General features: G+C 46.8%; 1 protein-coding gene across 2 annotated transcripts in view; it reads right to left on the minus strand.

Moving 5' to 3' along the window:
- Nucleotides 1-13,823, minus strand: part of cul9 (cullin 9) — a 35,955-nt gene that overhangs the window by 12,530 nt on the left and 9,602 nt on the right. The window contains exons 23-39 of one of the 2 annotated variants that reach the window (XM_088013400.1): nucleotides 5,988-6,017; nucleotides 5,401-5,537; nucleotides 5,129-5,311; nucleotides 4,429-4,586; nucleotides 4,157-4,355; nucleotides 3,905-4,073; nucleotides 3,527-3,672; nucleotides 3,332-3,458; nucleotides 3,070-3,275; nucleotides 2,617-2,861; nucleotides 2,423-2,540; nucleotides 2,066-2,311; nucleotides 1,538-1,678; nucleotides 1,308-1,472; nucleotides 982-1,145; nucleotides 818-911; nucleotides 658-732 (exon numbers count right to left, since the gene is read on the minus strand). In XM_088013400.1, coding sequence (XP_087869526.1) covers nucleotides 658-732; nucleotides 818-911; nucleotides 982-1,145; nucleotides 1,308-1,472; nucleotides 1,538-1,678; nucleotides 2,066-2,311; nucleotides 2,423-2,540; nucleotides 2,617-2,861; nucleotides 3,070-3,275; nucleotides 3,332-3,458; nucleotides 3,527-3,672; nucleotides 3,905-4,073; nucleotides 4,157-4,355; nucleotides 4,429-4,586; nucleotides 5,129-5,311; nucleotides 5,401-5,537; nucleotides 5,988-6,017 — 2,603 coding nt within the window. The remainder of the gene's footprint in view (nucleotides 1-657; nucleotides 733-817; nucleotides 912-981; nucleotides 1,146-1,307; nucleotides 1,473-1,537; nucleotides 1,679-2,065; nucleotides 2,312-2,422; nucleotides 2,541-2,616; nucleotides 2,862-3,069; nucleotides 3,276-3,331; nucleotides 3,459-3,526; nucleotides 3,673-3,904; nucleotides 4,074-4,156; nucleotides 4,356-4,428; nucleotides 4,587-5,128; nucleotides 5,312-5,400; nucleotides 5,538-5,987; nucleotides 6,018-13,823) is intronic. The other variant, XM_088013401.1, reaches the window with a different exon arrangement.

A 13,823-nucleotide genomic window follows, 5' to 3' on the forward strand; every position in this document is an offset into this window, starting at 1 on the left:
ACATAGCAAACGGGAATTTAGAATAACCAAACATGGATGACGATGTAGAAGCAATAGTGACAGTTTGTGGAGACATTTTAAAAGATAAAAGACGAAACAAAAAGAAAAGGCGGTGGATGAAAGACGACGGGAGCAGCAGCTCCATCTGCTGCACTATGATTTGGAGGTGACTGTTTTTTCATAGTTAACATTTTAACTGAATAAACATAATAATGACCTTTAGATTTAATAATAAACATTTCCATCATCTCTGATATCCACCGGACTCTCAGTTGCGTGACATGTCAGCTGTTTGGGATTCCCCTCTGTTCTGACGTCACCGCGCTTTCTGATTGGCTACCTGTCACATTCAGCAGGTTGTATTCTTGTTCCCAGTCAGGGAAAACCCCACAGGCTGCGATAAAAGGACCGAGACAACCAAATTGGGTTTATTCAGGACTTAGCGGGAACACCAACATGCAGAAGCCTGATCTGACTGTTCATCCCCCTCCACGGTAATAAGGTTGGGGACCACTGGTCTGGAGGACTGGCACAGCGCCCCCTGCGGGCACCACACCACACTGCTCCGTTTGGTTCTGATGCTGAACTCTGTTCTGGTCCAAATACTGGAACGGTTCTAGTTCTAGTTCAGGTTCTGGGTCTGGTTCTGGTCCGTACCTTGGCCTGATGGTGGAAGGTGCATCTCTCGTTGTAATCCTGGAACTTCTTCTCCTGCCGAGCAGCTTTACTCACCTGCAGGAAGGAGGAACAGACAGTGAGCGCTTGCTGCTCTCTGATTGGACGAGGCGCGTGATGATGTGGCGGTGAGTCGACCAACCATGGCGGAGCAGTTGTAGTAATCTTTATGTGTGGGTTTCCATGGTTTCAGGCAGCGCCAGCAGAAGCCGTGGTTACATTTGGCACAGGTCATGCTGGGAACAGACAGAGACCTTCATCACCTTCATCACCTTCATCATCACCATCTTCATCTTCATCACGTACTGCAGGCAGCCCTCGTTCTTCTCGATCTGCGCCTGGCAGCTGGGGCAGCGCTTGGAGATCAGCTTGGCCAGATGTTTGCTCTGCGCCTCCATGCTCATCCCCTCGTAGAACCCGCCGTCGTCCATCCACTGGGACATGTGGCTGCAGCTGGCCGGGTAGTGGGCCTGGGGGCAGAGGTCAGGAGGTCAGCGACCCGGGCCGGCACCAGGAGCCGCACAGACACCAGCACACGGCCGGGGGCCGACCGGGAAGCAGCTTCTGGACCGTGACCCGCCCTTAAACCGAGACGTACCGACCCCGACCCACCCTACGGCATGACCTCTGACCTCAGGGAAGTTGCAGCTGAAGCAGGAGGACCAGCAGCAGCGGGAGCAGGTGCCCATGCTGCCCACGGCCTCCTTGCAGAGGATCTGGTCGCAGCCCTGGGGGTTGGTGCACCACGTCAGGTTGGAGCAGCACTCCACGTAGCCTCTGAGCAAGGCGTTCTCGTACTGCGCAGAGGAGAGCGGGGTCAGAGCCAGGACGACCCGCCAGGGGGGGCGGCGAGCGGCGTTACCTTGGCGACGGTGTCCCTGTCCGTCAGGATGCCGAGGAAGAACTGGGAGGTGGGCTGAGCCTGGCAGTCTGTGATCGGACAGTTACAGTTCATGACCAGATTCTGTTCGATCCGCGCCGTCAGGTACTCCTGCCAACATGACTAGAAGGGACAGAGAGAGAATCACAACCAGAACACCGAACACACACTGAACACACACACCAAACACACACTGAACACACACACCGAACACACACTGAACACACACACCAAACACACACCAAACACACACCAAACACACACCAAACACACACTGAACACACACACCGAACACACACCAAACACACACCGAACACACACACTGAACACACACACCGAACACACACTGAATACACACACCAAACACACACCGAACACACACACACACACACACACACACACCGAACACACACACACACACACACACACACACACCAAACACACACCGAACACTGACTGAACACACACACACTCCGTCTCAGACCCCGGCAGCTTCGGGGCGGTTCTGACCCGGCAGCAGTAGTGCATGCAGCTCAGCGTGGGGACGGGCTCGGCGTCGGGGCCCCGGGGCCCCAGGCAGACGGGGCAGGTGGGGGCGGGGCTGGGCGGCTGCGGGTTCCTGCAGGTGAGGCCGGCGGCCATGATGAGGGCGTCGGGGTCGTCGGTGTAGCGCTGCACCAGCAGGTCCACGTTCCACCTGCAGTGGATCAGCAGGTGTTCGGCCCGGTCCGAGTCCAGGCTGAGGGTCGCCGACACCTGCGGGGACAGGGAGAGCGTCGGCGGCCTGATCGCCATGGCGACGCAGGGCGAGAACCGCCACAGAACCCGTAAAGAAACAGGCTGTTGTCAGCGGTGACGAACTCTGACCTGCTGCACCGTCCGCTGCATCAGCTGACGGACTTCCTCCTGCGTCATTGTCCGGCCCATCGAGAACAGAACCGAGTCCAGAACCCCGTCCTCAAACCGCCGCGGTGCCGGTACCAAACTGGGAACATGAGGACAGAATGAGACGGAGCGGGTCAGAACCGGGCCGTGTGTGTGCATGAGGTCAGGGGTCACACCTGATGTCGGCCACGCTGTCCTTCCTGGAGCCGGCGCGGCCGAAGGAGAACTGGGCGTGGCCCTTCTGGGGCGTGGCCGGGTCCTCGGGGACGAACTCCACGATGTGCGGGTTGTCGTCGTTGCGGCGGACGCAGCCCTTGTTGATGACGTGCATGATGCAGGACAGCACGTCGCCGGTGCTGCAGCCGAAGCGGCCGCCGCCCGGGGAGCGAGCCGCTTCCTGCTTCTGGCACGAGTCCATGACCTGCAGAGGAGCAGCAGGACCTGGATGATCCTCTTCCACAAACGAGGACGTTACATTCATTCTGCCATGTTGGTTTTGTTGTTTTACTTTTATTTCTAAAATTGTTTTAATGATGTAATGAAGTGATTGATGAGCAAAGCTGCAGTTACATGTGGATCCTAAATAAAATAATGCTGCAATGCAGCGGGGCAGTGGGGCAGCGGCTGACCTTGAACACCAGGTTGTCGATGTGCATCTCCTTCTCCTGCTTCATGATGTGGACGATCAGGCAGTAGATAAAGTTCCTCTTCCTTTCCAGCGTTCCCGCCGCGTCCTCGTCCACATTCAGGTACGTCTGCCTGGGAAGCAGCTGCAGCGATGCAGGAACGCCCTGCAGGCTGCGGGACGCCACCTGCTGGTTCAGCTGCAGCACAGCTGAGGATGGGAGGAAGGTTAGAGAGGAAGAGGAGGATCAAGGCTGCAGCTCTTACCTGTGCTGGGCTCTTCCTCAGAGCTGCAGGTCAAAGGTCCTCCGTCTGCAATGAGCGGCTGCAGAGCGTGCAGCAGCACGGCAGCGGACAGGCCGCTCTCCTGCAGCAGCTGCTGCACTCTGACCTCCTGCAGACACACGGCGTGTCAGAACCTGCCAGAACCCCAGCGCCACCGAGACCCAGCTGGATCCTCACCTCCTGAGCGTTGAAGTGCAGCAGAATGAACATCTGCAGCGTGGAGACGTGCAGCGTCCAGCCGCCCAGCCGCAGCTCGCCGTGGCCCAGCCACGTCCACTGCAGCCGCCGAGGCTTGGAGTGGCTCAGGCTGTACATGGACTGACCTGCAGACACGGGATTAACTAAACCTGACTGGATAAACTAAAGCCCGGCTCCAGACCAGCAGCAGAACCAGAGCTGAACAGAACCTCAGTGCTTACCCCGGCTTAAGTTCAGATCAACCTGGTTTAATCCAGGATGAATGTGGCTTAAGCAGCAATTAAAGCGGTTTAATCGCAGTCAGGAATAAAGCAGAGATAAACCAGTTCACCCAGTGCTGGCCTCACTGGAACTCACTGTGGCTGTAGAACTGGGTGAAGTGGTTCAGGTAGGAGCAGAGCTCAGCTGGAAAATGTTTGGCCGGTTCATCCAAGAAGCAGCCCGAGGACACGGCCCAGCACCGTGGAGACAGAACCAGAACCTGGACCTCCGCCTCCTCCTCGGACTCCACCCAGTCTTCCATGACCTGCAGCAACAGAAGGACAAAGGAGGAAGGAGGCTGGGGGCCGGTGGCCCCCTGCTGTCCCCTTGCAGCCTGCCGCCCCCTACCTGGTCCTGCTCCTGCAGGTGGCGGTCCAGCTGCTGCAGCCGGTACAGGTGGAACTCCTGCTGCAGCTCCGCCGACTCCCTCAGGTTCTTCAGCATCTGCTGAGGGAAGCGACTCGGGAAGCAGCTGCCAATCTGGTCGATCACAGCGCTCTCCAGCCATACGTTGCCCTGGGCGAGCAGCCGGTCCCCGAGGTAGTACCTGCACAGGTAGGAGGGGGGCGGAGTCTCATCGCTGTTATGGAACTGGGTCGGTTCTGCTGGGGCATTCCTACCTGTAGAAATGCTCGAAAGTGTTGGCGAGCTCCAGGCCCGACAGGAAGAGCATCGGCTCCAGGAACTGCTGCAGCCGCTCCAGGGTCTCCACTCCACCAGAGGGCGCCGCGCTGGCCTGGATCATCTGGTCGATGTACTGAGCGAAACGCTCACTGACCTGCAGACACAGGAAGTTAGGAAAGGAGCCATCAGACTCTGGAAACCTGAGCTTCACTGACACAAAGCAAGGGGGCGACCAGAAAACCTGGAAAAGCCTGGATTAAATCTGAGTTAGTCCTGGATTATCACCGTCTTCCATCAGTGGCTGGAGAGACTGAGGACATTCAGATGTCCACTTTGGACAAAATAAACAGCTGCTCCGTAGACAGAGGCTCAAACACCAGAGAACCGTGGTCTGGTTCACTGATGTCTCAAGGACCAGTGAGGACGAGGAACATTGGTTTAAACACAGACATGTCCACACTTGGGACAACAAAGGACAGGTGGTTGGAGAGAAGAGTGAAACAAGCCATTCGTGATCCACTGATCACGGTTTGACAGGCTGGACCCGTCCTCTCAGGTGTTCACAGGATGGGGCCCTGGACGGCCCAGTCAGAGTGACTCTTCAGCCTGAAGCTCCTCTGGAGGGTGAAGTGTCACTCCTCCACAGGAGCCTTAAGCCGGACGCTCCTGATTAGACCCGGCCGGTTCTGGACTCACGTGCATGGCTCTGAGGATGGAGAGCTGCAGCAGCGCAGCAGAGAAGCCGTGTCTCAGAGCGAGGACGAAGGCCGTCTGCTGTCCGAACAGCTCCTCCATGGCGTTTTTCAGGCGCAGGTACAGACTACGATAGCGCTCCACAAAGTCCGGCAGGCTGCAGCTGGACTCCAGGAACTTCTTGACCTGGTGGAGGAAGTGAATCACATGATGCAGAGTTCAAAGTTCATGACTGAACAGGACAGATGACAGGGTTTACGTTGGTGTGGCTTTACCTGCCGCTGCACCACTCCCTGCCAACAGAGGGCGATGCCTGCAATACTGCTGCTGCTCTTCACCTTAGGCTTGGATGAAGACGAGGAGGAGGAAGAGGAAGCAGCAGGGGAGTCTTTGTTTTTACCCTCTTTACCATCTAGAAGACAAACGGCACAGGGTTGTTGAATGGAGCGGGGTGAAATCAAAAACAGAAAACTGCAGCCACAAACACAAACAAACAATAAAAATTAAGCCAGGCTGTGACTCCTTCCTCTGCTTCCCTCTCACTGGGAACCGGGTCAGAACCGGGTCAGAACCGGGACCACCATGGGAGGAGCTCAATGGTTGAAACTCAAAGAAAACATGGCCACATCTGAAGAAGCTGAGTGGTTTGGTGGGTTCAGGCGCGCCCTGCTGGATGCCTTTACACCTGCAGGGTTTTAGTTTTAGTGAGCAGCGCCCTCTTGTGTCGAGTCGGAAGATTAACAACCCACTCAGTGTTCTCCATCCAGCAGGGGGAGCCGTGCCAGGACCCTGGCCTCATCGGGACCAATGAAATGAGAGCAAAAGAAAAAGCAAACGGCTTCAGAACCGAGCTCATACTCACTCTTCAGCTCTTTGCTCCGGTTCAGAACCTCTGCAAACAAAACAAACTCCTTTAGTCTCCAAACTGCCCCGGGGGTGAGGGAGTTCTCATTCTGCCCCGCTTTGAGTTCAGATGATGAACAAATCGGATCAGTACCCCAACCAGTTGGATCACTAATCCTACCCATCAGATAATTAACCTGGTAAGTACCCGGATCACTAACCCATCAGATCAGTATGAAACCCGTCGGATCAGTACCGAGGGTTTCCCCCAGAGGACTTGTCCACGTGGTTTTGTATTAAAAGATGTTACTGGAAGACCCCCAACGCTATTTAAACCCACAACTGTAGCGTCTCAACAACAGATGAAAAATACAATTAAAATGAATACTTGCTCTTCTGTTTAATCCATATTGCGTAAGGAGCCCCATCAGGCCCCCAGGGATTCAGGGCCCCATAAATGCTAATATTTTAACACAAACCACAGACATATAAATGCAACATTTGTTTATTGAGATTATAATTGCTGGTAGATTTGATGTAATGGTTCCAGTGGCGATTCTAGCCGTGTTTTATCTCAGCACCCCTGAAGGGTTGCCACCCATCCCGTAAAATATGGAGTCGTCCCATATTTGGCCGTTAAATGTGCGACCCGTATTGAACCGATACATAAATGCCCAACAGACTCGCCTGTCACACACATATCAACACTAAGTTTAACAATAATGACCAAAATAAAACACAGGAAATATTTAGGTCAGCTAAATTCTCGTTGCGGGAGCTGAAGGACCCCAGAACGATACGGACCCGCGCCGTTGCCTAGAGACGGACACTACGCAGCCGCAGTGAGCTGCTGTCAACCCGCGTCTTTTTAAAACGTCCTCGACCCGATTCTCCACCGTCCTTAGAACCAAAACCTTTCGTAAAGATGCAGACGTGAGAAGGAAGACGCAAATCCCAGGCTGAATAATATCAGTGAGGATGGAGTCTGTGTCTGTTGCGGCGCAGTGTGCTGCTGTATGACAGACCGAATGGATCAGGACAGGAACCGCAGACCCGTCAGAACCAGACAGAGTCTCTTCATCTTCAATCATCTACTGAGGCTGAGACATAAAAGTATGAAGTCCTCACTCTCTCTCTCAGACACGACCTCCTCCTGCAGGGACTCGTTGCTGTCCGTGTTTGTGGGCGAGTTGTGTCTCCATTTGGCCAAATGATTTAATAAATGTCTTCAATGATTTTACATTCTGGTTTGCGGCTCATTCTTTTGTCTTGCCTGAAAAATCTAAGAGCAGGTAGAGAGACGTGTTATTAAAGCGATGGTAATTTGAGTCAACATTTAAAAAACAAATCATACTAATAGATTAACAGTAAAACCATAAATATTTCCTACACTAAAAACGTTTGTTAGAACTTTCTGTGCGTTTTATTCAGACATGTTGATATATTTGATGAATACACTGTTCTGAGGTCATTTAATGTATGATTTCACTAATATTTTTTTAACGTGGTTTACCAGTTTGGATAATCTGACTTCCAGGATACCATTGTAAAGTATAGAAACAAGATTCTTGCTTGAACCTGACTTCAACAAGGACAAAAACACATGAACAAGTTTGGCTGATCCCCAATTGTCACGTATATTTCAATTGAAATAGGACCTAACCTGTAAGAATCTGAAGAAGTCGTCCCTTTCCAACCCGTTAGATCTCTGAAGTTTCTCAAAACTCTGAAACATTCCCTTATGGGTAAATGTATAGTAGGAGGTTAATCCTTTTTGGATCCATCCTCTAAATCTCCCATCAAACTTGTTCGGTTTAAATGCAGAGTCAAAGTATCATCTGAGTATTTTTATCTGGTTCCCCAATCCACAAATTTCAACCACGTTTCTCCAAGAATCCAATATTGTGTGTAACATTGATTCATCTGGTGTATTCAGCCTCTCTTGTAAATCCTTGTCCATTAATACTGATATTAAAGGTATTCCTTCCACTCTTGAGCCTTTTATATCTTTCCACTTTGCATCATAAGATGGAGAACATACCATCTCTGTATGTCCGATTTCAGGTTTGAGATTAGGGGCCCATAGTTAAAAAATCCTGGAGAAATCCTTTGGCAATGTTACCCCTAAGGATTCTGCTTCCCAACTCCAATTGTACAGGTTTTTAATATTGTTCTGTGGGTTATAGTTTATCGTTAAGACCTGAGTTTTTGTAATGTTTATATTGCAGCCCGATATCGAACCATATTCCTCGATCGCCCCCATAAGTACAGGTCGAGTTTGGGTTGTTTGGTCGAAGGTAAACTTTACACCTTACAATCACAACAATACCAGTTTAGACTTTGAGCAACTTCCTAAAACTGTACTGTGTAACATTAAATCATGCCTGGCTGCAACGGTATCGATGGCAGCTCTTCTTCTTCTGTTCAGTGTTTGTAGCTTGTAGCTCCTGCTACTAGTAGCTTCACCACATCAGTTCAGCGTCTCACCGGCTGATGACGTTGCTGTGATTCACTTTGTCTGGTATTTTTGTACACATGTTTTTGTCAGTTCTGTGATCATGTCAAAGCAGCAACTTATATTAAAAAGTGTTTTATTTCCGTTTGAAAGCTGCCCGCTTCCATGGAAGGACAACAGAAAATCGCTCTTATAAACATGTAATGACTAAAATCACGATACCCTCACTGTGTGTCCCTCTGAAAAATGAACCATTTAAATAAAGAAACCCCTCCATGGTGACACCTCGATAGCGTTCATTTTAACACCGGAGCTGTAAGGTCCGGTTTGAAACGGGGCTGATAGAACAACACAGCACTTTTAAATTTCAATAATCAGAATACTGAAATTGCTTCTGTTGCTTTAAAAGGTTTATGTCAGTCTGACTTTTCCCCATCGACACGTTTCCCAGCCGCCCTGCACCTTAGGGGGTTAAAAAAAAAAACCTGCACATTGAGCAAAACTCTGAAACAGGAGAAGCGGGACATAAAACGGAGCGACGAACTAGATGTGAATTATGGCATAAAAACAGAGAATCCGACGCTGAACAGTGAAAAATCAACACATGATGTGAAACATGGCGATTAGGAGGCACAGCAGGTGATGAGTGAAGATTACTGATGGTCAATAAATGATAAAATAAATCTAACAGAAAGAAACTAAAGTGGACACAGCAATAAACCAGGAGAGGATAATACTAATCAGAGGAAACTAAATGGGAATGAATGAAGAAGAAAATCCAAGAATAAACTAAGAAACTAAAGTAAATACAGAGGAATAAACTGGTATGGCAAGACCTTTAGAGCAATAATTAATACAGAGACTGTATGGCAAGAATAAACAGACACTATTTCCAGATAAAAGGTAAAATAATATTGTTGAAGTGCCATGGGTTTGTTGAGACCACATCTAGTACTGAGAATAAATATATCTGACAGACCATAACAGTAAATAACTGATCACTTATTCATGGTTTTAATGAGATTTGATATATTTATTTCTTCAATATTATTTTTCATGTCAGTGTTAATGTCATGAGGCTGATGACTCCATGACACTTTCAGTTTGACTCATTAGGATTTGATGAAGAACCAGATTTGTTCTTTGTCATTTCTGTCCAGTAAAACTATTAATCTATAATCTATAATCAATAGACAGGTCTATATAAAGATATAATCCATGTTTCTGTCTCATATTTCTATGTCATTAAAAGGAACTTTTGTTTTTCCAGTGAAAGCTCTGGTTTGCACACTAAATGCCATGTGGGTGAAGTTTTATGGATGATACTCTGATGTCCCATTCTCCTGAAGGCAGCACAGAGCTGCACCACCAGAAACTGACAGAAACACTGAAGAGAAGAAGAGCTATGATTAATGTAGTTCCAGTTCTATCCATGTTTTAATGTTCAGTCGGTTTGCAAATAGTTCAAAGTTTAAACTGGCATGTTGTTCATCTTTTATCATTTTCTGGAAGACTTAACAACTAGAAAATGACAAAGAACAAGAATATTTTTCCACTGATTGGCTGCTGTTGGCCTACAGATTTTAACCTGAATGTTCATTAAATTTTTCTTAGACGCCTGTGAAAATAATTTCTATTCCCATGGCTTTTTGTTCTCTGGGAAATTATTTTTGATGACAAATACAGAAACAAGCATAAAAATCAAAACATCTACAATAGTGATAGTAATATTAATGATAAAATAATAGTCAGTGCAAAGTAGCCTGCAAATTCTTTGGTGGGGGCGGTGAGGGACCTGGATGAAGGCTGGGGGGCGCTGGCCCAAAAAGGTTGAGAAACACTGTCCTAGATCTATAACTCTAGATCGCTCCTCTTTAGGTCCAATAATAACTTCGGTTTTGTTTCTGTTCAGCTGCAGAAAGTTTTGTCTCATCCTCACATTTATCTGTTCTCAGCATCTGTTCAGTGACTGGATGGGGTCAAAGGTCACCTGGTGACTAGGGCTGTATAAATAAATCGATTTGGCGATATATATCGAAAAGTATTGATTTTTCATCCGTGAGTATCGATCCGTTAAACCATAGGGGTCCATAGCCTTATATCTCTTTTTAACGTCTAGTTTGTTACGGCGTAGCAGCAAGACTCCGCCTCCCTCAGTCTCACTTTCAACTCGAGCTTAAAGTGCACATATTTTTAAATTGTGTTAATAAGCCAATAAAACCGGAGTTATGCTAAAATTAGTAAACCATATTTTTCTGAATGTCAGAGAAATGTCAAAAGCGCCGCCATTCCCCGGCTGTTCCGATTATGTGAGAGGGAATGAGCTTCCAAACGTACAAAACGAAACGAAACATTAGATTCCTGTGTTTTTGGAAATGTAAAATCTTCAATAAATAACAATGGGCTGTATTTTGTTGCTGAGGAACGAAGTAAAGCTGCGCAAGTAACCGTGAAGGAGAAGCGGAACAGAGAAGCGGAACGGAGCAGCTGCAAAAGCAGTGAAATCGCGAAATTAATGCAAATTTTGACTGGTAGCATTCACTTCGTTATTAGCTTTTAGCTTAGCGGTTTCTGTTCTGTATATAAAGGATTACCTGAAGGATGAACATGGTTGATAACATCCGGGCGCAGCGGCGCTGTGTTTTGAGCAGGAAGAGGAAAAACCCCCAGCCGGAATCCGCGGCGCAGTGAGGATTCCCATGATAACAATGGCTGATCGATCATTCTTATTAGCAACAGGCCAAAAGTATCAGAGACTGAGAGTACTATGAGATGCTGGCAGTCTGAGAGGCAGCTACTCAGAGATCCAAGCAGGGGAATAGCGGTGCTGCGTAGCTGCAGGGAGTCGATCACTACGGGGTGAGGCGGAGCCTCTACTTTATCAGTTAGACGAAAGCAGTTTACAGCCACGGCTAACTCCGGGAGCCCAGGTAGAAAAGCCTTTTTCCCCATAGTCCAAAAGACTGCATTTGTGGCTGCATTTTTACTCCAAAATGCAGCCACAGTGTCCAAAAGAAAAAAACATAAGTGGAATCATTTGCATATTGAGAGTCTACAGAGGCTGATAATCTCCCCACTCTGCTCCTGGATTACCGTTTAAACTTTTGAGTTTTATGTCAAATCCACATGAATTAAATGACAGAAACTAATTCTCTCACTGCGTCTTTGATTCATTTTGTCCAGCTGCAGACTGTTAGACTGTCCAATCAGAGGCAGGTATTGTGTAGTTGGTGCTTTTAATCAGTTTTCAGTTAACTAAATTCAAGTCTATGGAACACAAAATGTCACTAAAATCACTCTGTCCTTCTAAAATCTTTCAGAAAATCGTAAAAATGCACTGAATCATAGGGAATTGTATCGCTCAACAAATATCGTGATACATATATCGTGACCAGAAAATCGCATTGCATCGTGAAATTATTGTATCGCTACACCCCTACTGGTGACATCATAATGTAGAGCTGTGTATCATCATAGTTATGGTAGCTGATCTTATTTCCTGAGCCAGTGGGAGCATATAGATATTGAATAGGAGGGTCCTAGGATTGAACCTTGGGGGACTCCACATGTGACCTCTGACCTCTTGGATGAGAAGTTTCCAGTTAAAGCAAAGAAATCGCTGTTCTTTCTGTAAGATTCAAACCAGTTGAGCACTGGACCGGAGAGTCTGACCCGACTCTCCAGTCGATTCAGAATTTTTTTTGGATATTTATGAATGGAAATTGTGTAAAGTATTGCCTATATTTATTTGAAGATTGTTCAGTACAAAATTATGTATGTGTGCAAAATATTTGGATTAATAATGGGTTAGTCTGATCCTGGTCCTTAGCCTTGTTAATTCTCTTGTTGGTCTGTTTTGAAGTTTGATTAGTGACTGTTTGTAATTCATTTCCCAAACCTCTGGAGTCACTTAAATCAGGTCAAACTAAAGATCAGTACAGGATGTGTGACTGAACAGAAAGGTGTTTGGTCCTGAAACTATGGCAGGTCCACTGCATGAACTGAAATAGTAAAACCCTGACTCTAATGTCCACTTTTCCATAGATGGACAAACATTCTTGTTTAAAGAAAAAAGGCCAGCAGCCTCATAATGTTCAGATAAAAATAAGGGTAATGCAATTTCTATGTATGATTTTCAATAAAGTTCAGGTTAATGATTCATTTTCACTAGTCATTATCCTGAACTTCTACCTTGATAATAAACTGGTTTTACGTTTATTAATCCTATGAAATTACTAAAATGTTCTATCAACTTTTTTATCCGATTACTCAATTAATCGTAAGAATAATCAATAGATTACTCGATTACTAAAATATTTGTTTACAACAGCCCTACTTTATACGTATATGTTTGAGTAAAATGAACATTGTTCTTTTATTTTATGAACTACTGACAACATGTCTCCGAAATTCCAAGCAAAAATTTAGTGGTCTCTTAATTTTTTCCATAGTTATATGTAGTTAACAGTTTTAATTGGACAAGACTATTTAATTTTGTATGTGAATGTATGAAAATAAGCAGTTAGATTTAGAAAACTCCACCAACAAATATCTTCTCTTGGGGCTTGGCCCTGCTGGGGGCTCAGCACCCCTAAAGGTCAGATCCTCCATAAATTAAAAGATTTTAAATTGATTAACATTAAATTTAAGATTTTAAAGGAGCTGGCAAGTTTATTTTGTAAAAGTTAAAAGAACAATCTTCAGTTGAATTGTTTTGTTAACACAGCTATAGTCTAATGCCGTGAGTTTGAGCTCTGTCCACAAAGACATCTCAGTAAACTACAATTATAACTGACTGCTTTTTAGGTTGGCCAGTTAAACGACTCCCTTCTGCCAGAATTAACTAAATCCATGTTGAAATGTTGTTAGTGGTGCTCATGTTCTAAGCAGCAAAAGAGATCATTTAGTCAAATTCTACTCAAGGTCTCATACAGCCTTGGACCAGCCCGGCATGAGGAGCTAAATCCGCTGAACTGCACATCTCTGCTGAATACAGAAGGTCAATGAGAAGATTTAATTTATGTGCCTTTAGAAGCTCTTCCATTTCGTGTCTGTTGAGTTTTTTTTATAAGCGCCACAGAAACTGTTTTGGTTGCCCAAGTTTTATGGGACGAGTTTATCTGGTCTCTCTGCGCAGCCACCCGCATTAACTCTGGCTGACTAAGCAGTTGATATGGTCACATGCATCGTGTAACCGTAAAAATAAGAAAAAACTATCATTAGATAAAATAAAAACAGAGTGATGCGCAACTACGAGGCAAGTGCGAAAGCTCCTCCACAGGCTGAACCACTTAACCACTAACGCACTGGCCAACCAGGACCACATACATAATCTTGATCAGCACAGAAACAGAGCCAGGCACTGGGCAGCAAGTCGAGATGTAAACATCACATAATTCT

Source organism: Poecilia mexicana, unplaced genomic scaffold (assembly GCF_051168715.1).
Source record: "Poecilia mexicana isolate PSO_F unplaced genomic scaffold, ASM5116871v1 scaffold_15, whole genome shotgun sequence".
Lineage (NCBI taxonomy): Eukaryota > Metazoa > Chordata > Actinopteri > Cyprinodontiformes > Poeciliidae > Poecilia > Poecilia mexicana.